Source organism: Mirounga leonina, unplaced genomic scaffold, assembly GCF_011800145.1.
Source record: "Mirounga leonina isolate KUSES-001 unplaced genomic scaffold, KU_Mleo_1.0 Mir_152, whole genome shotgun sequence".
In the NCBI taxonomy this organism is placed as follows: Eukaryota; Metazoa; Chordata; class Mammalia; order Carnivora; family Phocidae; genus Mirounga; species Mirounga leonina.
In genome coordinates, this window is record NW_023270380.1 from 15,317,753 (window position 1) to 15,345,518 (window position 27,766).

The 27,766-nt window shown below is 40.4% G+C and overlaps 1 protein-coding gene across 8 annotated transcripts in view; it reads right to left on the minus strand.

Moving 5' to 3' along the window:
• The window catches only part of PCDH15 (protocadherin related 15), a 789,625-nt gene that overhangs the window by 266,698 nt on the left and 495,161 nt on the right, over positions 1-27,766 (minus strand). For all 8 annotated transcript variants that reach the window (XM_035008612.1, XM_035008611.1, XM_035008610.1 and 5 more), the window contains one exon: positions 26,514-26,646. In XM_035008612.1, coding sequence (XP_034864503.1) covers positions 26,514-26,646 — 133 coding nt within the window. The remainder of the gene's footprint in view (positions 1-26,513; positions 26,647-27,766) is intronic.

Sequence of the window (27,766 nt, forward strand, 5' to 3'; positions counted from 1 at the left end):
CAGAACAGAAAGGAATCTCTCATCCTTCGTGCAAATATATATTCCGTGCCTTTATTTCTGATCAGTCAGGTCCAATCCAAGCCTTCTGAGCAAGATGTGGGAGCGTATGGGAGCCGTCGTCTTAGGGAGCTTTGCTGGGCGTGGGCTCCGGAGCCAGCCCCCTGGGGTGTAGTTCTGGCCGTGCCATCTCCTCTTAGGCAAGATGCCTATCGACAAAATGAAGCTAACAACAGTAACACACACAGTATTCACTCATGGATTCAACAAATAGTTATGAATCATCTACACTGTGTTAATGAGCCCTGGGGCTTCCATGCAGACAAAAGTCCGTGAGCAACACAGACAAGAATTCTGCCTTTGTGCAACTTACAGTGTAGTACTGGCAGTCAGAGACAAAGCAAAATAATTCATGAAAATATACAGCTCAGATCTCTGTAAGTGCTGCGAAAATATGAGGTAATTTAGGAAGGGCATAAGGGAGGTGGGGAGGGGGTTGCAGTCATACATAGGTCATTGGGAAAGCTATCAGGAAAATGTGAACATTTGCAAACATTTGTGAGGGGCCAGAGAGCAAGTCTTGTGGGGAAGGGTGTTCTGGCAGAGAGCACCGGGAAGGAAAAGACCATGAGATGGAAACAGGCCTCATGAATGTGAGGAAGAGCAAGCAAATGGAAAACCAGCTCCCGTTTTGCTTGGCCTCAGGTAAACAACCTGAGGTTAAATACCTCGGGTTAAATAACTGAATGATGCTCACTTTGGACAGCTAGCAAGGAATAGAATTATTCAGTCCTTGGTCTGCTGATAGATGTTTAACAACACAATGAACTACAATCAAGCTAATTGTCCTGTAATGTTTGCTCGTAGGCCAAAGAGTAACTTTTAAAGATCAACGCCACTGCTGTTTCTAGTCTGCTCAACCAGGTAACTCACAGCATATAATTCAGGTCTCCCAGTTGTCAGAAGCACCAAGGACACAAAAGTATTTATCTCAATAAGCACGGTGCTTAGACACTGGAAAAAAGGAATTTTGAAAAAGAAAACAAATCTTCTCTAAACTAATATTCCATTCATGTTAAAGACGAATACAGCCATCAAATACCATCTGGTAGACTGCACTTTATGCACATAGAATGATTCTGCACATTTCACAGGACATTAAGACAAAGCACCTGCCCCGAGGGATTCTAAAATAGATAAAAATCAACAGATTTAGATGATCAAGACTTTCTTTTCTCACTTAGGCAAACAAGTTCTGATTTATGTTATTAAACTACTCGAGAGCAAGAAGGGAGGTTTTCAATTCAGTACAGCAGTGTTTCCAAAAATGTGTATGTGGGCACTCCTGGTGTCAAATACTGGCCCTTTAACAAAATGTTAATGTTGGGCGCCTGGGTGGTTCAGATGTTTAAGCGTCTGCCTTCGGCTCAGGTCATGATCCCAGCGTCCTGTGATGGAGTCCCGCACCGGGCTCCCTGCTCCTTGGGAGCCTGCTTCTCCCTCTGCCTCTCTCTCTCTGTCTCTCATGAATAAATAAATAAAATCTTTAAAAAAAAAAAGTGCTAATGTTTACAAATCTATTTCGATGAATAATGCAGACTTTTTTATGTCAAGAAGTGCTGTTTTGTCATGTATGATCCTATATAAAATTTCCTTCTGGAAATAAGTTCGTTTATGTAAAGAAGTCAGATTATTCAATTTTCTAAAAAAAATAAGTAAATTGACAAATAAGATGCAGTGTAACATATCTGAAACTTGGAAATAGAGCTCACATAGAATGTCCATATGATACAGGAGCGTACCTGAACACCTTCAATCCTGTCCAGCTATTAACTCTATTTCTCATTGTTCTCATTCTCTCTTGGAACCATCTTGATCATATTTCCGACCCTCCCAAGAATACTACGCTGAAACTGCTCTTTTCAACACGCCAAGTAAATTCCATATTAGTAAAATCACGGATCAGTCCACAGTCTTTGTTTCCATTTGTTTCTTTGTTTTGTTTGTTTTTAACGTGACCTCTCAGTAACATCAGGAATAAATGATCTCTCCCTTCTCCTTAACACACTTTTTTCCCCAAGTCAACTTCAGGACATTTCTTCTGGGTCCCCGTTCCTGATCCTCCTCACCTCCTTGGCACTTTAAAATCAGCCTTTGGATGTCTTCTACTTTCACTCCCTCAAGAACCTCATCCAATCTCAAAGTTCTAAGTAGTACTTAAATGCTCAAGACCCCAAATGTATATTTTCTAGTCCAAACTTCTTCCCCAGACACATACCCAACTGCCTACTCAGTAGCTTTAATTAGATGTCAAAAGACATTTCAAATTTAACATGTCCAAAATTGAATTATTTCTCCTCTGACATTCTTTTCATTCTGGCTAATGGAAATTCAATCCTTCCAGTTGCTTGGGCTGTAACTTAGTAGCCATTCTTCACTTGTCTTCTCTCCCAAATCCACAATCACCAACAATCCTTTAGTATCTAACCACAAAATAGAAAAAAAAAAGTGGAAACCACTTCTCCCCATGTCCAGAAATATCACTCCAGGCTAGTATGGACTACCGAAATAACACCTTAACTAATTTGCACAATTTCTCACATTTTAGTGCAGACCATTCTCAATAGAGAATCCATAGGATCCTTTTAAATTTTAAGTTTATTTGTGTCACTGCTCTATTCAAATTCTTCCATTAGTACTCAATTCCACTGAGAATAATTATCTCCACACTTCTCCAGGTCCTGGGGGACTTCATTTCTATAGGTTCCCTCCTCTCTTATTCTACTCCTGTCGCATTGGTATCTTCACTGTTCCTCAAATACACCAGGCAGGTCTGAACTTCAGGGCCTTTCCACATGCAACCGAAGCACTCTGCCCCAGATGAGCCATGCCCACATGGCTCATCTTCTCACCTTCTTCAATTCTTTGCTAATGTCACCTTAGCAAAATCATCACTGATCAAATTGTCATCCCCCATATACTCCTCTCCATTTTTCCTCATGTACATATTCACATAGCATTTATTATCTCCTAAAATTCTGTATCACTCACATATATTTTGTTAATTTTTCTTTTTCTTACTAGAATGTAAGCTCCATGAAAGCAGATCACTTGTCCGCTTTGTTACTAATGTGCTTTAGTATTTACAATTTGGGCTTGCCTTTGCATTTCTTGTGGCCAAGAAGGTAAATTTAGTGTAATGAAGGAGGTGTAGTGATCTAGTTTGTTTTATACTTCAATCAACTATATTTACAGTAAAAAAAAAAAAAATGTACTTTGATCTTCATCTTACATACCCCACGTTTGTCTGTCTCCGTTTTTTCCAGACTCGAGTCAGAAAAGACATTGTGACAGAGAACACTAGCCCTTGTTACTACTACCTATTAGTGGTGGCTAATAATCTCCAAAGGTAATCTAATTACTGTGGGGAGATATTTGGCTCCTGTCAGTTCTCAACACTCAACATTTGGTAATAAACCAAATAAATACAATTCAGAAACAACATTTTTAATGCTAAAATAGCTAAACAAAATGAGTCTTGTTCAGTTTTAAATAAATTGAAGAGTGTGTGTGTGTTTCCAGGCCTATGGAGATCTGAACACCTACAAAGCCCCTACTTAGACTCTTGCATATTAGTTCAAGGGTTTCTCAAGCCCTCCCTCACAGCCTATATACTAGTTCCCAGACGTCAGCACATCAAAACCAGATTTTCAAAATAGTGGAGTTAATAGAGCCAGGCCAATTGAATGGACTAAGCATACAGCTAATGGTCTGACAGTACTGAGGGAAAAAGACAGAAAAATCTATTTAAACAAGAGCATGGGGATCAATAAGCATAGGGATCCATTAAGCCTCACATACTACCATACCATTTGTTGATATAAATATAGAATTTAATTTAGAATCTAAGAGTCACATTAGCCTGTGTTCAGTAAGCCAAAAAATGTACTGGGCAACCATTATAAAGAATCTATTTCACGTTAGGAATCAGGAATGATATGTCATGTATTACAGTCCCTACCTTTGAGAAAATTCTGATCATTGGCGATATTAATACTGAAAAAGTGTTAAATAATGTTCAGAATACTTTGATTAAGCCTATACTTATAAAAAAATAGCCCAGAGCTAGTCATCATAAGATTGAGGACCTAGTCCTAATTATCTCAGTTTTAACTACCTGAACTGGGCTCTGTCACTGAACCTATATTCTCAATCATTAAATGGATAAATAACACCTGAAATGTATAGTCTATATAGTTGATGTAGAATCAGATGCAGCAACAGATGTTTAGAAAACTCTAGAGTTCTATTCAAACTAAAAGTATTGTCTAAGGAACTGATTTAATTTGGTAACTAAAAATCTTGAGCTTTAAAGCAAAAAAAAGGGGGGGGATGAAAGCTGTCACTTATTAGCTATGCAAATCACTAAACCTGTTTACGTCTCAGTGACTCCATGTATGATATTGAAATAAGATTATTCTCTTAACACATTTTTTTACAATTGATACTTGCATTTAAAAATGAGCAAAAAGAGAGCACACAAGGGAAAGACATCAGGAATGGCTGAGTGAAGTCCTCTCCCATGAAAACAACCACAACTACTTAAAAATAGTTTAAAAAAATTAAGGTCTCTGGAAGTTGTTCTAAGAGTGTACAGTAATGAGAGAAACATTTATTTAAAAAAAATGGGGGCGCCTGGGTGGCTCAGTTAGTTAAGCGACTGCCTTCGGCTCAGGTCATGATCCCAGGGTCCTGGGATCGAGCCCCGCATCAGGCTCCCTGCTCAGCGGGAAGCCTGCTTCTCCCTCTCCCACTCCCCCTGCTTGTGTTCCTGCTCTCGCTGTCTCTGTCTCTGTCAAGTAAATAAATAAAATCTTTAAAAAAAAAAATCTATAAAATCTCAGTAAGAACGGCAGGAGTCTGTGGCATTGGAGCGATAAGGTATTCCCCCTCTAACTCTCAGCCAGCACAGCATGAGAGAAGGTCTACTGTGGCAGGTATAAGCAGAATCACTGCACCCCTTCTCCCTCACAGCACCAGTGAAGGACTATGGCATCTGCCCTGAAGTGACAGGCCAACAGCATTCCTTATCCTCTGCCTGTCAGTCCATGTTGCAGAAACCCATGCCTGCCATCTGCTAATTCTTTCTCCATCTATAATGGAATAAAATTAGAAACCAACAACATCAAGTCTCAAAATTCACAACTATACAGAAATGAAAACAGCACTCAGAGACAACAAAGACAATGCAAAGGAAATTAGAAAAAGCTTCAAAATGAATGAAAATTGTTTAAAAAATCCTCAAAAAATTAAAAATAAAGCTATCCTATGACCCAGCAATTGCACTACTGGGTATTTACCCCAAAGACAGAGATGTAGTGAAAAGAAGGGCCACATGCACCCCAATGTTCATAGCAGCAATGTTTGCAATAGCCAAAAGAGCCGAGATGCCCTTCAACAGATGAATGGATAAAGAAGATGTGGTCCATATACACAATGGAATATTACTCAGCCATCAGAAAGGATGAATACCCAACTTTTACATCAACATGGATGGGACTGGAGGAGATTATGCTAAGTGAGATAAGTCAAGCAGAGAAGTCAATTATCATATGGTTTCACTTATTTGTGGAACATAAGGAATAGCATGGAGGACATTAGGAGAAGGGAGGGAAAAATGGGGGGGGAATCAGAGGGGGAGATGAACCATGAGAGACTATAGACTCTGAGAAACAAACTGAGGGTTCTAGAGCGGAGGGGGTTGGGGGGATGGGTTAGCCTGGTAATGGGTATTAAAGAGGGCACATACTGCATGGAGCACTGGGTGTTATATGCAAAATATGAATCATGGAACACTACATCAAAAACTAATGATGTAATGTATGGTGATTAACATAATAAAATAAAATTTAAAAAAAATCTACACCAAAACTTATGCAATAATATAAGGCAGTTCTTGGAGAAAAAGATATAGCTGTAAGCATCTATATCTACAAAGGGGTAAGTTTTCAAGTCAATAACTTTTCATCTAAGACAATGAAAAAAGAGTAAAATAAACCTAAAGTAAGGAGAAGGAAAGAAATAGAAATTAAAGTGGGAATTAATGAAATAAAAATAGAAAAACAGTAGAGAAGAATCAATGAAACCAAAAGTTGATGTTTTGAAAAGATCAACAAGATTGACAAGATTCTAGTCAGACTGATAAAGGGAAAAAAAAAAAAAAAAAGACAGAGAAGAGAGAAAGTTCCAATTACTAAAATCAGGAACAAAAGTGGAGCTCTCCGTACTGGCCTCACAGCAATAAAGCAGATTTAGGGAAATCTGATGAAAAACTGTATCCCACCATATTAAATAACCTAGATGAAATGAACAGATCCCTAGCAGTACACAAATTACCAAAACTGATTCAAGATGATAAAGACAATCTGGATAGATGTATAATGAGTAAAAAAATAAAATTAGTAATCTCAAAAACAAAACAATAAAAAACTGCACTAAAGAAAAGAAAAAAAAAAGGCCCAAATAGCTTTACTAGTGAATTCTACTAAACATTAAAGAATTGACAGCATTTTCACAATCTCTTCCAAAATATTTAAAAAGAGGAAACACTTCCTAATTATGGGGCTTATGTTACTGTCATACTGAAACCAGACAGAGGTACCCCAAGAAAAGAATGCTATAGGTCAATCTATCTTATGAATATAGAAGTAAAAATCCTTAACAAAATACCGGCAATTCAAATTCAGCAATATATAGAAACGATCGTACATAATGACCTAATGTGATTTGTCACAAGTATGCAAAGTTATTTCAACATAAGAAAATCAATTAATGTAATAAACAGATTTTTTTTTTAAGGATTATCTCAGCAAAATCAGGAAAAGCATTTGACAAAATCCAAAACTCCCAACTGGCATCATAGTGATGTTGAAAGACTCACAGCTTTTCCCCTAGGGTCAGGAATAAGAGAAAGATTTATACTAAAAACTATTACAACATTCTACTGAAAGGTCTAGTTGGAGTAATTAGGCAAGAAAAAGACATAAAAGTCATTGTAGAAAGGAAGAAGTAACAGTATCTCCATTTGCAAATGACATTATCTTTTAAACAGAAAATCCTAAAGAATCCACTCAAAAACTATTAGACTAATAAATGAGTTTAGAAAGGATGCAGGATATAAGACCAATACGAAAATACCCATAGTATTTCTATATCCTTGTGAGGAATGATCACATGTGAAAATAAGGAAAAGATTCCACTTCATAAAATTAAAAAAACAAAATAATCAGGAATAAATTTAACGAGAGAAGTAAAAACATTGCAGTCTGAAAATTACAAAACATTGTTAGAACTGCCTGATGTGGGCAGTCAGAGCCTGGGTTGGGGGGTTGGCAGCCTGTCATGGGGCATCCACACCCATGTGGGGTCAAGGGCACTCACAATGCCTGGAATGGGATGGTAACCTAGGGGAATAAGCCAGGCTTCTGTGAGAGAGTTGTGGCTTGGTGTGGTCACAAAGCCCAAAGAGCCTTGCTGTTGAGCTACGAGGTCACGAGGCTGTCTGCGTGGGAAGGGGGCTGGTAGGACATCAGTCTCCTGTGGCCTATCACAGCACAAGTGGAATGGAGAAGGGAACCGTTTGTATATGACGGTAGCAGCTGGTAGTGAGATGTGCTGAAGTTTGGACTCTGTAGGGAAGGAGTTTGCGCGACTCTGTGCAGCACTCCAAAGTCCACGTAGGGTGGGGAGTGCATGTGTATTGGGAGAAGAGGGACAGTCAGGCTTGTGGCACCAGAACGTGAGTGGGGTAAGGAGGACATCAGCATGAGTGTCAAGAGGAAACTGGTTATATTCATAAGTAAATATACTAAGGATAAACGGGCCAGTTTTCTCAGTGTGACATTAGTGTGAACTAATAGCTTTATACATATATATATATGTTTATTTATTTATACATTATATATTTACATATAATATTTCATAAGGTATAAAAATGTATACACACAATAGTACATATAACGAGTATATGTATGTTATACAGACATATATGTAGGCATGAATGCATACAGGTGAAAATGAACACGTGTGTATATATCATACACACTTCTGTATGTGGCATGTGTAGACACGTGTGTGTATGTTTGAGTACGTGCATGCATGCACACAGAGATATGTACATATATTGACAGCTTAGGCCATTGAGAAGACCTGGAAACAGAGAGAGCCAGTAGCCAGGAACATTCTGTGCTCTCAGATCTGGCTTTCTAAATGCTACCCCACTTAAAGAAACCAGAGCTTTTTAGAGAAATGGTTAGATCTAGGACTGGGATAAGAGAAGTCTAAAATGAGTGCTCAAAACATGACAGGGCCATGCGAAAAGACACAGAATCCTATTCAGATGGGCACGTCAAGGCTAATTCTGGGACGATTTGAGCATCAGAATAAATAATGATTGTCATGGTTTATCAACTGAAGCAGATAAATTTTTGAGCTTGTATTGGTATCGATAAATAAATGAATAAATACATGGAGGAGAGAAGATAGCTTTTCTTTTGGTAGAATACCAATTCACCAAGGTCAAAGAGATGATGGCATTAAAAGATCATCATTTGGCAACAGTCAAAATAATAATTCAGCCAAAGAACATCAATAGATGTTAAAAATAACGAGGGAAGGGGCCCCTGGGTGGCTCAGTCATTAAGCGTCTGCCTTCAGCTCAGGTCATGATCCCAGAGTCCTGGGATAGAGCCCTGAATTGGGCTCTCTGCTCTGCAGGAAGCCTGCTTCTCCCTCTCCCACTCCCCCTGCTTGTGTTCCCTCTCTGGCTGTCTCTCTCTCTGTCAAATAAATAAATAAAATCTTTAAAAAAAATTAATGAGGGAAGATAAATAAAGGAAGAACATTTGCATAATCTCAAGGTAAGTCCTCCACACACTTGAAGGCGGGTGCAACTTAGATCAGGTTATCCACAGCAGCATTCCCTGGATGGGACACCTATAAACCATCCATCATCTGATAGGAGGCAATGACATGATCACTTCAGGGTTACCCTTGCCGAAATACCCATGACTGAACCAGTCACTGAGAGACATCAATGAACCCAAACTGAAGGAAAATGTAGAAAATAAGTTTCTTGCAATCTTCGAAAGCATTGAGGGAAGATTGGTGCATATGGAGGAGACCAACAAGGTATGATGCATAAAAGTCACACGCGATCCTGGCTTGGGTCATTTTGCCATAAAGGATGTTACAAGCGTAACCGGCAAAGGTTGACTGGAGTCACAGGGCTAGACTGCAGGAACACATCAGAGTCACTCCCTGATTTCCACTGCAGTGTGCCAGTTACACAGGAGACCTCACTCTTCATGGGAACTGGAAAGTGTACTCGGTGAATGCACAGCATGCTGGGAACTTACTCTCAAACATTCTTGTACGATTCTCACGTTTTTTTTCTGTCAAGTCTTATATCATTTCAAAAGGAAAATTAACATAAATGTATGCATATGATGACAATGGCAAAGTCACCTCTCTATGTATTACTTGTGTATGTCCCTTACACACACACACTTACGTGTCTTACACAATCGTATGTGACCAGAATGGGAAAATACAGTTAGACGCACACCGGCGGGTTCACGTGAGCTCTCTCATGAGAAGGGCTGGGGAATTATTCTGGGGGAAGGAAAGTAAGGAATGGGAGGTGAAGCAAAAATAGGGAATAAAAAAGAAAGCTGCATAAAAAAGAAATAGAGAGTGTAATATGACTGCACTTATGAATATACGCATACTAATTGTAAAATAAAATTAAACAAGGAAAGATGAAGTATAAACAGCTGGGTCCTCTCAGCTCACTATTGTTGGCATTAATCTTTGAATTTTTCTTCTTGATTCACGAAGGCGACTTCTGATTTGAATCACCCCGCTCATGCTGGTTAAATTAGGAGAAGTGTAGTTGCAGTCAAGCCTTGCTGCTCTTTGTAATCATTTGTTTATCAAAATCAAAATTATGTACTTTTGTATGGGGGTAGGTAGTAGGGAATGACTCTGTTGCAAAGCTGAGTTAATTTTTATTGCTAGATAATTCTGCCTCTGTCTGTGAAACGTATGTTTTCTTAATCTGGAGCTTCTTTAAAAAAAAAAGAAATCATTTTGTGTGTTTGTGGAGTGAGGTGAGTGTGTGAATGAAGATCAGAGAAACAAATACTTTTTCCCTTCACTTCCTTTTTAAAACTGCTACAGGATTTTGTGAATCCATGTAAAATACAAAGTATCCAATACTAGAAGAAGTGACATGCAAATGAATTCTTCAGTTTCCTTAAGCAACTATTCCAAAGCAAATATTGTGTTTATCTTTTTATCTAAAAAAAAAAAAAAAAGTTTTCTTAGCTCCAAATCAGCTAATTCCAGGCAGTTAAGTGGAGAATCACCATGGGCACTTCTCAGCATCAATTTGGTTCCTGTTGTTTTCTCTAGACAACTGATACCTATTAGCTGTTTATCGAGTATACCTCAGAAACACTGTTTCTGTTCTCTAATTTACCAAAGTCTCAGGGAAATACTGCATTTGCATACTGAAGCTTTAATCAACAGTAGCTGACAGTGTGTGAAGCAATAAACAGCTTCAAGGCATGCAATAAACTGAGGTTTATTTACAAAACTGTGCAGAGAATTCTTTATTGCCAAGTTCCTAAAGGTAATACAGATTACTGCTATTATAATAACAGTCGCTATCAAAGACTTGCTCAGTCAAATATTATTCTACATTCAAACCCACATTTCAAATTAAGCTTTTTTTTTAAATCTAACTTTTAGGAAGAGCAGAATGGTTTAATTCTGGTCAATTAAAGAAAAAAGAAAACCGGGCACCTGGGTCGCTCAGTTGGTTAAGGGACTGCCTTCGGCTCAGGTCATGATCCTGGAGTCCTGGGATCGAGTCCCGCATCGGGCTCCCTGCTCGGCAGGGAGCCTGCTTCTCCCTCTGACCCTCCCCCCTCTCATGTGCTCTCTCTCTCTCATTCTCTCTGTCTCAAATAAATAAATAAAATCTTAAAAAAAAAAAAAAAAGAAAAAAGAAAACCAAAAATGAAACCCAAAAACTCTTTTTATCAAGCAATTTAAAAACTGTAAACTTTGCTTTGAATCATACGATAGTCCTCTGGTATGAAGTAAATGAAACTCATCACTTTTATACTCTAGTTACAGACCTTGGTTGAAAGATCTTTTATAAGAAAGGGTTGACGAAAGCACATCTCTAACGTTTCCACAAAATCCAGTGGAAAAGAGACTAAGGGGTGTCTGTTGGCTGCCACATAGAAAACTGGAAAGAGTCCTCCATGGCTTTACGAGACAGGATACAAATAAGATTAAAGATTAGAAACACAGCATTAAAGAGGAAATAAAGGTCAATGTGAGGTGTCTCTTGCTCAGATCTCTCCAAAGTAGGGTGTATTGCTACATACGCTCCCCCAGCAGTTGTCCATAAAACTCCATTCAAGTCAGACATCTCACAGTTTACCTTTCTACTCTGGTGAGCACTGCCCTCTGAGCCCTGGATTCTCCGTTTCAGGAGCACTGTCCCCTTGGGCTGAAATTCCGCATTGCACCACCCCTCCCACACGCCTGCATTCCTGTGGTTAGAAAAGCATGGCAATAATTCATTTGTAAAGGCATGCAACTATGGGAACAAAATCTCTGGAAAAATGCTAAACTGAATCTTCTCAAAATGTGTTCTTCCCCTTCTGAATATATTCAAGTAGTTTTAAAAAATTATGTTTTTAATTTTTTTGGCATTTCTAGAGGGTGTATTTTACAGTTCATTGCTTTACTACACTTAGCATATTTTCTTTCAGAAAACGCTCAACTCGCTCATTCCCCTTTACCTCATCTTGAGGCTGTATGCCCCCAGATCCTCATTTCAGATTTAATAAAGAATAAGATGGGGGCGCCTGGGTGGCTCAGTCATTAAGCGTCTGCCTTCGGCTCAGGTCATGATCCCAGGGTCCTGGGATTGAGCCCCACGTCAGGCTCCCTGCTCAGTGGGGAGCCTGCTTCTCCTTCTCCCTCTGCCTGCCACTCTGCCTACTTGTGCTCTCTATCTCTCTGTCAAATAAATAAATCTTAAAAAAAAATAATAATAATAATAATTTTTTTTTTCATCTCTGTGTGATAACACTATGATATGCCTCCCAAATCCCCCTTCAAGGAAGTAATTATTCCCCTATGTGCTGGAAATGTCACCAACTGAGAGCCTTCAGCTGTTGGTCCTATTTGAGAGGCTTCAGATGTTGGTCCATCTGAAGACAGTCACCATGTCAAGGCCAAGCTGGTTTCTAAAGCAACCTGCATCCGACTCATGCATGCAGGTGTATGAAGGGCCTACATCACTGCGCCGACCTTCCAACCCTAAAGGGCTCTCTCAGCTCTAGAGCTTTCCATGGGGTCAGAGGAAGCTCACCTTCTCCCTAAACTTAATTCTGCTTGCTTTTCTCTCCTTTCCACAAGAGTTGATTCCAAAAACACTCTTTAATAAACCTCTGCAGCTGAATCTTCTCTGAAAACTCAACCTAAGATAGACGTCTATTTAACATCTAAAAAACAATATTGACTGTATAATTGGGCATGGGTCTAGAGTTTTAGGGCAGGGAGCTAAGGATAGAGGTATGAGCATATGACCACTTAAATCCATGAGACCAGATGAACTAATCCCAGGAGTGAATGTAAATAGAAAAAGAAGAGTTAAGGATCTTGAGCTTCAGGGCATTCCAACTTTTAAGAGGCAGGGCAATGGGGAGGAACCATCAAAGTAGACAGAGGTGGGATCAACCAGGGAGCATGGGGAAAAGCCCAAGACACTGTGGTATGCTAGAAATCAAACACGTAAGTTTCTAAATAAGGAAGGGATTATCCACTCTATCATGCCTTGTCCATCAATGGGCAGGAAGATGGGGGATTCACTTGGCAATGGAATAAGCACGGGGACCAAAAGAGCCACATCTGTGGTTGGTGTGATTGAAAACCTGACTTTAGGGTCGCCTGGGTGGCTCAATCATTAGGCGTCTGCCTTCGGCTTGGGTCATGATCCCGGGGTTCTGGGATCAGCCCCTGCATCGGGCTCCCTGCTCATTAGGGAGCCTGCTTCTCCCTCTCCCACTCCCCCTGCTTGTGTTCCCTCTCTCGCTGTGTCTCTCTCTGTCAAAATAAATAAATAAAATCTTAAAAAAAAAAGAAAACCTGACTTTACTGTGGTCAGAGAGAGAACAGCAGGGAATCTGACCAAGATGTTCTTTAAGCCAGCCTGGATATCGGCGTTGAATAGCTTCCACAACGAAGTAGGAGGCACAGAAATGAGTAAGCAGCTCGAGTAACTATGGGATCAAGGGCATTTTGTGTTGTTTGCTTGTGTTTAATTGGGAGATGCCACAGAAGATTTTGATGGCGATTGAAAGGACCAGACAGAGCTGGAACTGTTCATGCTGCAGGAAGGTCAGTGGGTGATTCTGAAGCAACGTCCTTGCGCAGCCCAGAGTGGGTCCAGTCCAGGAGAGTGCTATCTGGTCACTGCAAAGCACTCATACTTAAAAGGTGCTATGTTTTCATTTTGCGCTGGGCCTTGCAAACTACGTAGCCAGTCCTGAGTGCTGTCCCGAGTGGGGTGCAATGTCGCGGTGTCGTTTGCGAAGTGGTTATTATGAATCATGACGATATAAGGAATTTAGAGTAAATACCTCTAGAGTAAAATTTATAGTTTAGGAAAAAAAAGTGATTTGACAGGTAACTTATATCTGCCGAATCTAATAGTAAAAAAAAAGGGCTTGTATTTTTTTGTTTGTTTGTTTCCTACTTCCTTTTTCTACTAATTCACTTAGATGACATCCTTCATTTCCAAAACTCCAAGAAGCACTAATCTAGTATGCAAGTGACCATTTAAGAGACACAAGGAGGGCTCATTTTTAATCACAGAAGTAAAAACAAAATACACAAATACAGATGCAGAGAGACTGGTAGGCGTGGTGACAAGAGGCTATAAAAGTCTTCATCCATGGGTTTGATGAAAATATGGGGCAGGCGAGGCGCCAGAGTAGAGCCTGTCTCCTTGCCAGTGAATCTCTGCTTCAGGGCCTCACACAAACCACAGATCATCATGGGCAACCATCTGCACAATCAGCCACAGCACTTCTGCTTTATGCTTGGTGATACTAGGAAAGACCATTTTATCTTGTTAAGTTATTTTTAGGTCCTTAATCATTTTTAAGAGAACTGGAGAATGTGGCTTTCTTTCTTTCTTTTTAAAGATTTTATTTATTTATTTGACAGAGAGAGAGACACAGTGAGAGAGACAACAGAAGCAGGGGGAGTGGGAGAGGGAGAAGCAGGCTTCCCACCAATGCGGGGCTCGATCCCAGGACCCTGAGATCATGACATGAGCCGAAGGCAGACGCTTAACAACTAAGCCCCCCAGGCGTCCCTGGAGCTTTATTTCTTGCACCATGTCAAGAAGATCATTTTCACCCATTTTTATATGTCCTACTTCCTGTTAAAGCCTAAGTCAGAGACAGAAGTGAAGTCTAACTCCACTAACATATGAGCTTAAGTCACACATCTCATATATATGTATATGAGATAAATAAGATATGAGATAAAATGTCCAGCCTACAACTCTTCTGGGGCAAGAACGCAAATATTTTTTTAAATCATTTTTATTTCCTTCTTGAGGATGGAAGGGTCAAGAAAAAAATAATTTAGGATCCAGCTACTTTAAGTGTATCCGACTTAGATTTCTCCTTTCCCTACTCGCCCTGACACTTCTCTGGCTTCCTGCCTATGAACATATTGTGGACTATGGAGGAATTATAGGGGCCAAATCACTGTTTGGGAAGAGGAAGACAGGCCTATGAATAGAAAAATATGTTTTTCTCACTTTCAACAGCTTTACATGCCCGGAGATGAAAAATCATTTCAGATAATATGCATCCCATAGTGTCAAGGGGATTAAACTTTTTTGGGGGAATTTAGACCTATCAGAACAACTGCTTTAAAGGAGAAAATTAACACTACAAATCAGATTTAATGTTTGCAAGAAGGAATTGCTTGGCATTAGGAGACATCTCTCTCTCTCTAAAATTCATCTGTCTATCCATTCAACTATCTATTCTTCATTCAAAATATAAAATATACTTCAGGACCAGATGACCAGTATCAGCGGCATGTTTCCACCTCCCGATGTGCACCCACAGGGATATTATCCATTTGAGATAATGTTAATGATGAAAGAGCCCTCTGAGGTCTAGTGTTAAGGAAAGATGAGAAAACATATTCTCCCCCACTTGAAATGAAAATAAAGAGGAAAATCAATGAGACTTTCCTTTTTCATGCTTATCAAAATCAGGGAAACCTACTAAATAGAATACATTATATATTACTAAATCAAAGGGAAAATGGTCATCTTTTAATGTACTCTGCAGCGTTAATCTACACAGTAACACATTAAAGAGTCAGAATGCATCAAGAAAAGCTTCTTTGATGATGGCAGAGCAAATCTGCAAGTGACAGATCTGAAGTGATCCCCATAATATAAATGACACTGCAGATCCTACAGCCCGGGGTTCATGATTCATGCACTTATACCTGCAGCAACCACATGACATCCATGGATCATAAACTGCTATTATCTTCAGGGGAAAAAAAAAAAAAACACTTCCTATTGTACAAGAAATATTCATCAAAAAAGAAAGAGAAGAAAGAACTCCCAAACCTTCTAGAACATTTGAAAGATGTCAGAAAAACGAATTAGCACCTTCAACAGGACCTGTTAATGAGGAAGGTCAGGATCTACAATGGCCTGCATTTCTTCAAACTGTTCTGGAAATGGGTTAATTCCGGATCAAATCAAGGTAGCAGGCATTTTTCCTCAGGACTAAAATTAATAATTCTTTGAGGCATATAGTGTAAATTCTACCACTTTTTGAAACTATTAAAAAGGAGGAGAGGGGCACCTGGGTGGCTCAGTCAGTTAAGTGTCTGCCTTTGACTCAGGTCATGATCTCAGGGTCCTGTGATCGAGCCCCACATTGGGCTCCCTGCTCAGCGGGAAGCCTGATTCTCCCTCTGCCTCTGCTGCTCCCCCTGCTTGTGCTCTCTCTCTCTCTGTCAAGTAAATAAATAAAATCTTTAAAAAAAAATTTAAAAAAGGAGGAGAATGGATAAAGATGAAAGGGAGCTGCAGGTGGCAAGTTGACCCAGCACCGCCTTACACTCATCCCTGGGGAATTTCATCAGAAAAATGCACGTTTTTTTCCCCTCAAGTAATCAGATGTGCAACATCCAACTTTCTGGGCCACTTCTCATGGCTTTCTGGGTTGTTTTGTTGTTGTTGTTGTTTTAAGATTTTTATTTATTTGAGAGAAAGAGGGCAAAGCGAGGCAGAGGGAGAGGGAGAAGGAGACCCCCTCTGAGCAGGGAGCCGATGCAGGACTCGATCCCAGGACCCTGAGCCAAAGGCAGACTTCACTGACTGAGCCAGCCAGGCTCCCCAGGCGTTCTGTTTTCTCCCGCTACTCATGTCTGAGCTGTTTCACGTGCCACTGCAGCTTTGGGCAGGAGAAGCTGGGAAAAGCAAATTTGCAGGAGTCAGGCAGCTCAAGAAGCAAGTTTAAAGCAGGGGCTAAGTTAAGTTTTCCCAGTATCACTGGCCGTTATCTGTATAATTTTATTCATCACTTTTGTAAAGAGGCAGGAAGCAACCATAAGAAAATAAAATCAAGTCTGATCAAGCAGATCCTAAAAAGAAAAGCAGCATCAGCTTCGTGGGCAGGTCTACTCCGCTACTGAAGTGGGTCCGAGTTGGAGAAGAGCTGAGGGCACTGAGCGGACCTCCGTCTCCAGGAAAGGCAGGGAGAGCATTGACTCTGGGGTTATGCAGCTTGATTTGGGATTTCCACTCCCAGCAGCATTCTCTAGGACTTTGGAAAGGCTACTGCACTGCTTTGTTAAATGTATAAAAGACAAGGAAGCTTTCAAAAGCTTAGAGCAATCCCTGGCTAATAGCAGCAATTCAAATTAGATGTTGATATTATTATTAATATTGATCTCTTGACCACCTACCTCTTGGGCTGCCAAAGTGTCACTTTATACTCTAAATTGCAAGTGATCATTTCTTCTCAAAGGAAGAATTAGTAAAATCATAAAGTGGGTGAATATATTCTTTGCAGTGCATCCATTCTCCCGTATTCTTCGACAGTCCACTTTCCTACTCATCCTTCCAAATGCCTGCTACCTTCCTGCTCACATTTAAAACCCCAAATCTTAGTGTGAGTTAACAGAAAAACAAGAATGGTAGAAATGGACCCTCAACTCTATGGTCAACTAATCTTTGACAAAGCAGGAAAGAATGTCCAGTGGAAAAAAGACAGTCTCTTCAACAAATGGTGCTGGGAAAATTGGACAGCCACATGCAGAAGAATGAAACCGGACCATTTCCATATACCACACACAAAAATAGACTCCAAATGGTTGAAAGACCTCAATGTGAGACAGGAGTCCATCAAAATCCTAAAGGAGAACACAGGCAGCAACCTCTTCGACCTTGGCTGCAGCAACTTCTTCCTAGAAACATTGCCAAAGGCAAGGGAAGCAAGGGTAAAAATGAACTATTGGGACTTCATCAAGATAAAAAGCTTTTGCACAGCAAAAGAAACAGTCAACAAAACCAAAAGACAACTGACAGACTGGGAGAAGATATTTGCAAATGACATATGAGATAAAGGGCTAGTATCCAAAATCTATAAAGAATTTCTTAAACTCAACACCCAAAGAACAAATGATCCAGTCAAGAAATAGAAGACATGAACGTCCAGACATTTTTCCAAAGAAGACATCCAAATGGCCAACAGACACATGAAAAGTGCTCAACATCACTCAGTATCAGGGAAATCCAAATCAAAACCTCAATGAGATATCACCTCACACCAGTCAGAATGGCTAAAATTAACAAGTCAGAAAAAGACAGATGGTGGTGGGGATGCGGAGAAAGGGGAACCCTCCTACGCTGTTGGTGGGAATGCAAGCTGGTGCAGCCAGTCTGGAAAACAGTATGGAGGTTCCTCAAAAAGTTGAAAACAGAGCTACCATATGATCCAGCAATTGCACTACTGGGTATTTACCCCAAAGATACAAATGTAGGGATCCGAAGGGGTACGTGCACTCTGATCTTTATAGCAGCAATGTTCACAATAGCCAAACTGTGGAAAGAGCCAAGATATCCATCGACAGATAAATGGATCAAGAAGAGGTGGTATATATATATACAATGGAATATTATGCAGCCATCAAAATGAATGAGATCTTGCCATTTGCAATGACGTGGATGGAACTGGAGGGTATTATGCTGAGCGAAATAAGTCGATCAGAGAAAGACATGTATCATATGACCTCACTGATATGAGGAATTCTTAATCTCAGGAAACAAACTGAGGGTTGCTAGAGTGGTAGGGGGTGGAGGGGGATGGGGTGACTGGGTGATAGACATTGGGGAGGGTATGTTCTATGGTGAGCACTGTGAATTGTGCAAGACTGTTGAATCACAGATCTGTACCTCTGAAACAAATAATACATTATATGTTAAAAAAAAAAAAAAGAAGAAGAAGAAGATAGCAGGAGGGGAAGAGTGAAGGGGGGGAAATCGGAGGGGGAGATGAATCATGAGAGATGATGGACTCTGAAAAACAAACTGAGGTTTCTAGAGGGGAGGGGGGTGAGAGGATGGGTTAGCCTGGTGATGGGTATTAAAGGGGGCACGTTCTACATGGAGCACTGGGTGTTATATGCAAATAATGAATCATGGAACACTACATCTAAAACTAATGATGTAATGTATGGTGATTAATATAACATAATAAAAAAAAAGAAAAACAAGAATGGTAATGAACAGGAATAAAAATAACTACCATTAGTTAAGTACTTTCTTTTTTCTATTTCTGGGCACTGAGCTACGCAATTTACATGCTGTCTATTTCATCTGGGCTTCCAAAGACAATAATCTCCCCCATTTCCCAAGCTCTTATAATTCTGCTTTCTGTTCTACACCAAAGGGTACATTAGTCTCCATTATTTTATTCATCTAGTATTTACTGATACACAAATACTGACCTGAATATTTATATACACACACCATCCCTTGGTAACTAATGTTGCTTCTGTTTTCAGCTAGCTCACCTGAGACCCAGCTCAGATAACAGATTATTCTTGACGCATTTTAAATAATTAAATTTAATATACTCAATTCAACTTACTATACAAAACTAAAATGCTAGGTCTTAGGACTGTATGTATTATATCTTATCTCTTTCAGCGGCACCTTTAAACTTCATTTCAATATAATGGATGGGCACTATTATGTGTGTGAGGGTTTTTTGTTTTTTGGGTTTTTTTTTTGGTTTGTTGGTCTGTTTTTGAATGACTACTCACAGTATACGCAGAGGCTAGCAAATTTTTTTTTTTTCTTATGTAAAAAGTCAGTAAAAATTTTAGGCTTTGTGGGCTATATCTGGTGTCTGCATATTATTCTTTTTTTATTTTTTGTTGCCATTTCACTTATTTCTCTCTGGTCCCAATTCTTCACTCTTCAAGGATCATATGTGTGCAAGGAGGGGTAGAATTTTATTCTATCCCCACGGACATGTCTTAACCAGTCTGTAAAGTGTACTTGAGCTTCCCTTTGGGATGACCTACCCAGCCACAGGCGGGTAGAGCATTTGATCCCCAACTTGTTATAATTAAGATTTGTTCTTTACAGTCGGGCATGAACTTAAAGCCGATGACTAGATACTTTGTCTGTAGAAGTGTGCAAGAAACTAAGTGCTCCATCATGAATGAGCCAGGTTATAAAGTCAAAGCCTTGAGAATCATGCCCTTTTCTGCTTTGCTTAAGGCATCAAGCTGAGAAGTGTGGGAATGAAGTAGGGCTAAGGCCAGAGATGCTTGATTTAAATGCCAAATGCAATACAGATCTGCACCTCCACGCAATCTCTGAATTTTTTCCTTCCTGTGCATTTTGGTTGTAAGTACAAAAGTTCAGCTCTGCATTATCCTGTGCCCAGTTTGGATAAGGAATCTCCCGGAGAAGAAATGAAATGGCTTCATTTCTTCCAGGCTGCTCTCAAGCTGCTGTGTCGCTCACTCCCGCTTCCATCGTACAGCTGACTCCTCCAGGCGTGTCTTGGTCTAAAAGTCTACAACTGTCATTTAGCAAAACTCTCTAACTCTTCCTAATAGGACACCTTCCTTTTTACTTTATTTATTTTAAAAGATTTTATTTATTTATTTGACAGTGAGAGACACACAGAGAGAGAGGGAACAACAAGCAGGGGGAGTGGGAGAGGGAGAAGCAGGCTTCCTGTGGAGCAGGGAGCCTGATGCGGGGCTCGATCCCAGGACCCCGGGATCATGACCTGAGCCGAAGGCAGACGCTTAACGACTGAGCCACCCAGGCACCCCTCCTTTTTACTTTAAAGCCAATTTTGTTTCTAGAGACTTCGAGTGTGTGATTTTCTCACTCGTATTCATCTTTCTTCCTCTCATTTCCCCTCTGACACTGGGATAGAGAGGCTACAGGGAAAAAACATGCTTCTTAAAGGGACTGACTATGTTGAGGTTGCATGAGGATCAGTGTGGGAGGAATTGGCACCAGCAGACTCCACTGTTACGGGGCTGGATCCCAAGCCGCCATCCTAGGGACTGGTGGCGCCTGAGGGACATTCGTGAGTAATGCTCGGCTGGTGGCCCTTTGTTGTACATCTTGGTGTGCATGCATGTCTCTTTTCCACGTGCTGCAGTTCGTTCCCTTCATTTTTATTGACACTTAGGAGCCCGCACTCTGAGCTCTATGGGCCCCGGCAGGATAATCTTACCTACAATATGGGCAACAGTCCACACCCTCTTGCCAACTGCCCACTCCACCATGACACCTGGTTCCAGTGCCACCCCCCGGGGCAGTTGCACAGACTCAAATCCCAGCAGCCATTCAGTTAAAGAACTAGATGCCAACCTCCCCTACCTCCTCTTGGATTTTCTTCTCTCAGTCTTGGACTAAGAGAAACACTGGACCAGCAACCACTAGAGGACCAAAACATTCACCCTCACTATTTCTAAGGTAAAGGTCTCCAAAACCATATGGGGTCTCTCCTACCTGGGTTCTTGGAGAGTATCCTATTAACGACCAGGAATTCTTTGAGGTAGGATCTGAGAATTTAGTATTTTTTACTTAACCATGCTTTGTCCAGGTTATAATCCATATTTTGTCTATAACCTCTATGTGAGAGAGGAAAATAGCCAACATTTCCTTTAATTGTTTATTCCTGAGACTATTGAGATAAATTGGATCTTCCCTTCAATCTGTCATATATTTTACCCTCATAAACATCATAAAATTAACCTTTGGAAAACACAAAACTAATGTAATATAAAAAACACCCACCACCCCATAGGGAAAAAAGAAAATTTAATAGTTTTTCTATAACTGAAACTAAAATAATATGATATAGTAGAGTCCTGATTTAGAAGTCAAAGGGGAGAAAATTAAAACAAAAAGAAACCCAAAAAACTACTCTGGCTCCCAAACCTTGCTGTTTCTAAGTTTCCATTTCCTCATTTGTTGGAGAATAAAGATAATACCCGCCTATGTGTTAGGTCAGAGTGGTGACCCAATGCAATGGTGCATCATACAGAAGCCGAGGACACACAACTGTGTTTTAGTAGGTTAAGGTAGCTGACCTCCAAAAATGCATCACAACTAATAAGTGGAAAATTAAAAATAAAAGCTAATAAATAACTGAGAAGTATTATGGTAAGACAATAATTTGAATTAAGAGAACTTGTTAAACACTCTGATTTATCGAATTCTACTAAATCAATTAATGATATCTTTATTTGTTATTAGAAACAATGGATGTGATGCAGGATTTAGTGTTGTGACAACTAACTTTTAACCTTTCGTCTTTAGGAATGGATTATGTGGGGCGCCTGGGTGGCTCGGTTTTTTGAGCTACTGATTCTTGGTTTTGGCTCAAGTCATGATCTCAGGGCCATGGGATGGAGCCCTGTACTGGCCTCCATGCTCAAGAAGGAGTCTGCTTGAGGATTCTCTCCCTGTGTTCCTCAACCCGCTCTCACCCATACATGCATGTGCTCTCTAAGATAAATAAATCTTAAAAAAAAAAAAAAAAAGGACTATGTGATATATGAATGACTCAGCTATTTCTAAAAAGATTGCTTATCAATAAGTTGTTTGTAAAGGGAATATACATTTTCTCTTGGTCTAGAAAGTGAAATAGGAAGCATTCTGCAGTGGGGAGCAGGGAGGGTGATTAACAGGTGAAGACTTCTGAATGTTGGTTGAGCAATGGGTTTCTCATTTTTTGTAGCTCAGTTTCCCCATTTGTAAAATTACAATGATAATAGCTCCAATTGCTTTGGGTTTTTATAAGAATCAAATGGGGAAACATTATGTGTGCCGAAGTTTTTATTTATTTATTTTATTTATATAAATGTTAACAGATGCATACATATTTATACACTTTAATGTTCAAAGTTAATATTTTGAAAATACTGGCAGTCCCTTTCTAGGGAAGTAAGATATCCCTGTTCCACTGACATCAGCTTTTGCCATGTAACCTAAGGTGCCATTTGTCTACATGAAGATTGTACATTCTTGACCTATTAACTCAGGAGTAGCCATATGAATTGCCTTGGCCGATGGAAAAAACAAAAAAATATGGTAGTTATTCCATGCCTCACTTGTAGGTAACAATGAAGAACTGGGTTTTGTTTTGTTCTGCTGTGTTTCCCACAGCAAACATTGCCCTCAGGAAATCCCTTGTTCTAGGCAGAGACCACTTCATCAGCTGGGTTGTGGAGTGAAGACTGAATACAGCACAGTCTCTGACTGTTGATAGCACTGACTATGGAATTTGGCAACATAAACCTAGCTATCCTAACTGATCCCAACTTGACAGTTAAAGGTGGAGTGTGCCTGATAAACACCCAGAAAATAAATAGCATGGTTTTAAGAGACTGGAAGCTGGTGAGGAAACTGTTACTGGAAGCTATCAGGATGGGAATCATGGTTGGCAGTGAAAACTCATTTAGCAAAATGGTTGCCTGCAATAACATGGAAGGCAAGCGATGAACCAAAGAACCCGCAGCTCTTGATATCAGAGTAGCCAGGCAGTTAGTACATGTTTCCCACAGGAGAATTATGCATCCCTGAGGTGAGGAGCTCAGGAGCAGTCTGTGCCTGGGTTTGGTGGATGAACCGCGGGCAGCAGAGTCAGGGGTCACTTCTGGGAGAAGCATTAAGATCCAAATTGTGGTTTATTGTGCCTGTCTTTTCACTCTGTCAGAAGAACAACACTGCTCTGCATAGAGGCTGCCCTTTCATTTGGCATGGGGTGAATGATGGAGGATGGAATGGGCACTGATCCATGGTAGATATACAGTGGGAGTGAGATATAACCCTTCTCAGTCACAAATTGCTGAAGTTCTGAGTCTGGGTGTGTGCAGAATATATCCTAGCTATCTGCAAAGGCAGGTGCCTCATTAAATGCCACGTACACATTACCTATTACTATTTTTATATGAGCACCAGGGTAATGGTGATGGTACAAGGGGATTTCAAAATCTCAGAGGGAAAAAGATGGAGGAGGCTGATGAAGCTAACATATTCTAGTTACTTAAGTACTTGAAGAAATTGGCTCCACATCCGGTGGTGTGCTGGTAAGGATTAACAACTAGCTGTGGATGGAGCGAAAGGTACTGATTTGTTGCATCTGCTAACTTCTGTAGCATAAATGTGCCCACCATGGCTGATTTCAGACTAAAGATGGACATGATGGGACAGTGGGGCCATCTGTGCACAGGGGCTCCCATGATCCCATGATCCCGGTGCACAGCTGGGGCACACGCCTCTAATAGGTTTCGCTGGCAAGTGGGGGTGGTGCACAATCATGCTTTGGAGAAGGATCTGACCAACTCTGGAAGAAAAAAAAAATGCCACCTAATGCCAACCCTGCTCAGCACAGGAAGTTTGGAAAAGCAGAGCCCTGGCTCACATTCTCCCCCACTGAATGCCATGTATGCCAGAGCCAGTCGAGACAGCCTTAATAAGCTGAGGAAAATCACAGCCTCCCCAGCAGTTTTGAGACAGAATGGAAGGAAAATACTTAGAAGGGGAAGGGAGGAGGAGAAAGAAGGATTGTTGTCTGAGAAGAAACCACTTTGATCTCAGTCAAAACAGATCATGCTGAAACCAGGCTGCTGTTCCCTGGGAAAATATATTTCTCCACAAATCCTGCCTTTCTAAATTGAGCAGTGAGTCAGCAGCGGGCAGTGCGGCATGTGAAAGAGAGGAGGACGAGCCCCAGGTACCACTGATGCGTTCTGTTATTAGAAGTCTCTGGGAGAGTAATTTGGTAGAAGCTTTTCAGTTTTTAGGTCACTAGTTTAAATTCAGTCTCAGTTGATCAGGAGCAAAAGGGAATGGCTGGTGGCTTAGGAAAAAAGCCTTGGTGATGACACCCTCGTTCTTTCCCATAGAGACTGCCACTGCAATTGGTGCCCTTTCTTTTGCTCCTACCAGAAGCAGGAAGGGTGAAGAGAAATGTCATTTCACATATTCGCTCAGCTTTCGCAGTAGAGAAATTTGAGATATGAAAAAGATCAACTCCTTTTCATCTTTAACTCACAGGTAGAGTTATTCTCCTATAATGTGGTTCCTGGACCTTTCTGGGATTTATTGAAATGAGACCTAGGGCCATCTTATAAATAGGATTATGTTACCTTATAGAAAGTGAAATCATACAAAGGCACATTCTGAAGGAATATTTAAACATAAAAAGTGTACGATTTCTTAGCCTGAATCTTAGCACAAATCTAGGATTTATTTAGCTTTTCTTCTTGTTTACACAAATAAATCCATATATTTGTATATGTGGATTATATGTATGTATATAAGATTTTCATTATTCCATTAAATGTACTTGTCTTCATATTTGGTTTTCAGAGACTATGGGGTTCTTTTATTTTGTCCGTTAAAATACTCTAGGGAGTCTGCTTCTCCCTCTCCCGCTCCCCACTCTTGTGCTCTCTCTCTCTCTCACTCTCTTTCTCTCAAATAAATAAATAAAATCTTAAAAAAAAATACTCTAAATTTCCTTGTTGCTAACATGACTACCTTCACATAATCTTGTTTCCCACATATTTTAATAGTAAATGAACCACAGAAGCAAGGTCTCTGTAGTTACCTGGGGAAAAGCAACCAAATAGATACTAGAGCAGAGGCACAGAGAAGTATCTGGTAATGCCAGACAAAGTTCTGGCAGCCTCGGGTACTCTGAGGGATCTAAGGGAATGAGCCCTGTTTTGGACATAATGAAAATGTAACCAACTGATCTAGGCCCCAGTTACTTTCCACGGGGTTCAATTCCCATGTCTGGATCATGAGGATGATGTGTCTTATTACTTTCACATCCTTTCCAGTTCAAACATTCGCTGCAATCTCCACTTTTACCTCATCAGGCTTTGGGTGAGAGGCTGTGTGCATTCAAATGGGAGGTGGGCAAGATGTAACTATGCCTTGTGTCACCTCCTTTGGTGGTAAAGATCGATACTGGGATTTTCCTGAAGCATCACATGCACATCTATCTGTCCTACCCTTCAAGGCCAGCTTTCCGAACTCTTGTCAGCAAGCTCAGCCGTTCCCGTGTAATGACACCAGGAGAAGGTCGGTTTCCTGTCCTCTCGACACCCACGAGTAGAGTGATGTGTCACGTGATGATTCTTACAGCAAGGGGCAATTATCAACACCATGTGAAGCCTGACTTATAGATTCAGTGAAAGATACAACCATTTCTGGCCAAATGTGTTTTAGTCAGGAATATATAAACAGTGAAAACCAAGCAATCATCCTGCAAGTAACTCATATGCCTATGAATCTGGACCTGCAGATGCAAATATCAGCTAGCCCTCCTCCCTTCACCTAAATGAATAAACGAGGCCCAGCAATTACGAGATTTGCCCATGGCCATAGAATGAAGTTGTCTGCCTCAGAATTAGAATGCCTACCGTCCGTCCGTGAACCCAAAGCTATTTTCTCTATACCACACTGCAGCAAAACTAAATCCTGCTGGGCAAAGGAATTCGAGACAGAAAATAATAGCTGCAGACTCTTTGGGTGCAAAGTACAAAATATTCAACTGCATGTTTCCAGTCCCTTCATTCTGTCTTGTAATGATTGCAGCTAATCCCTGCCAGGTAACGTCAGTCCTTCAGTGGTGGCAATCAATAGAATCGATTAGCCGAGGAAACCCTCTGTCCACATGAGCCCCGTTTTCCTTTCCAGATAGAATTTCCCTGTACTAGAGTGCAAGCAGACATGTGAATTCTCCCCCTTACCCACACACAAATACACACCCATCAGCCTTCAAGGTTGTCTCCATAGAGCTTTACATATCTACCAAGAAGCATACCTGTAGATTTAATAAAACAGCACCAATCCTCATGGCTTCACTGATTTCGAGGCTGTACATCAACTGTGGGAAGCGGGGAGGGCTTTGATTATTTGGAGGAAGCACTTCAATGTACACCGTGCAGATGGAGTGCCTGCAGAGAAAGAGAACAGAAACAAGATGGGGGAAAATCCACATCACCTTTAATGACAGACCGCAGTCCGTGGTCTGCCATTGGGCTTATAGGAGAGGACATTTTGATTTTTTAGAGAAAACAATAAAATAATTCAGAATGAAAGGATGGCAAAATAAAAGCTACCACCGAAATATCATGTTTCTATGAAATTATCTCAGTAAAAAGAAAGGAAATGCCTCGGGGCACGTGGGTGGCTCAGTCGGTTAAGTGGCTGCCTTCGGCTCAGGTCATGATCCCAGGGTCCTGGGATCGAGCCCCATGTTGGGCTCCCTGCTCGGTGGAGAGTCTTCTTCTCCCTCTCCCTCTGTCTGCCTCTCTGCCTACTTGTGCTCTCTCTCTCTCTCTCTGTCAAATAAATAAATAAAATCTTTAAAAAAAAAAAAAAGAAAGGAAATGCCTCAGGGTACCAATTTTTTCCTACTTAGATTAATAGTGTGAATTAAAACCAAATAGCTGTACAAATAAAGGTAATAAATTAACAGGAGCCTTGACTTCTGACTTTACTTTTTAATGTCTTTCTAATAGCAAAAGGTATTCTATAAATATCTGGTAATATGAGCTGTCCCTAGGGCTCTCTTCCTATTAAACCAGCAGAGGGAGTACTGATTAAAATAACACACAAAAGAAAATCCGGGCTGCGTTTTATTAGTTTTCTTGCTGACATCAATGGCTTCATGTAAATGCATGTCAAGAGTCAGGCTCATAAAGTAATTGTTGTGTAAATTAGTTGCAAACAAAAGTCTTCTTTGAAGAATATATTATGAATAGCTAGAAATTAGATTTAATTAAAGCCTTGCATTGATAGGGAAATTTTTGAAGGGCAAGAGGACACTCTGTTACTATAAAGACAAAAATAGGAGCACTAACATAATCAACTTTTTGGGTATCTCTAAACTCTGAAATTTCTTTGCTCAACAAAAGCTACAGAGGCAAGATGTTCAAGGTTTACACAGAAGTAGCACTGGCTAAAATTAGAGTAATGAGAAAGTTAGTTGTCTTCCACCTGGAAGATGCTACCACTACTGTCTGACTACAGTTAGCCTTCTGTCTCGAAGAACATACAACCACTGCCTAAATT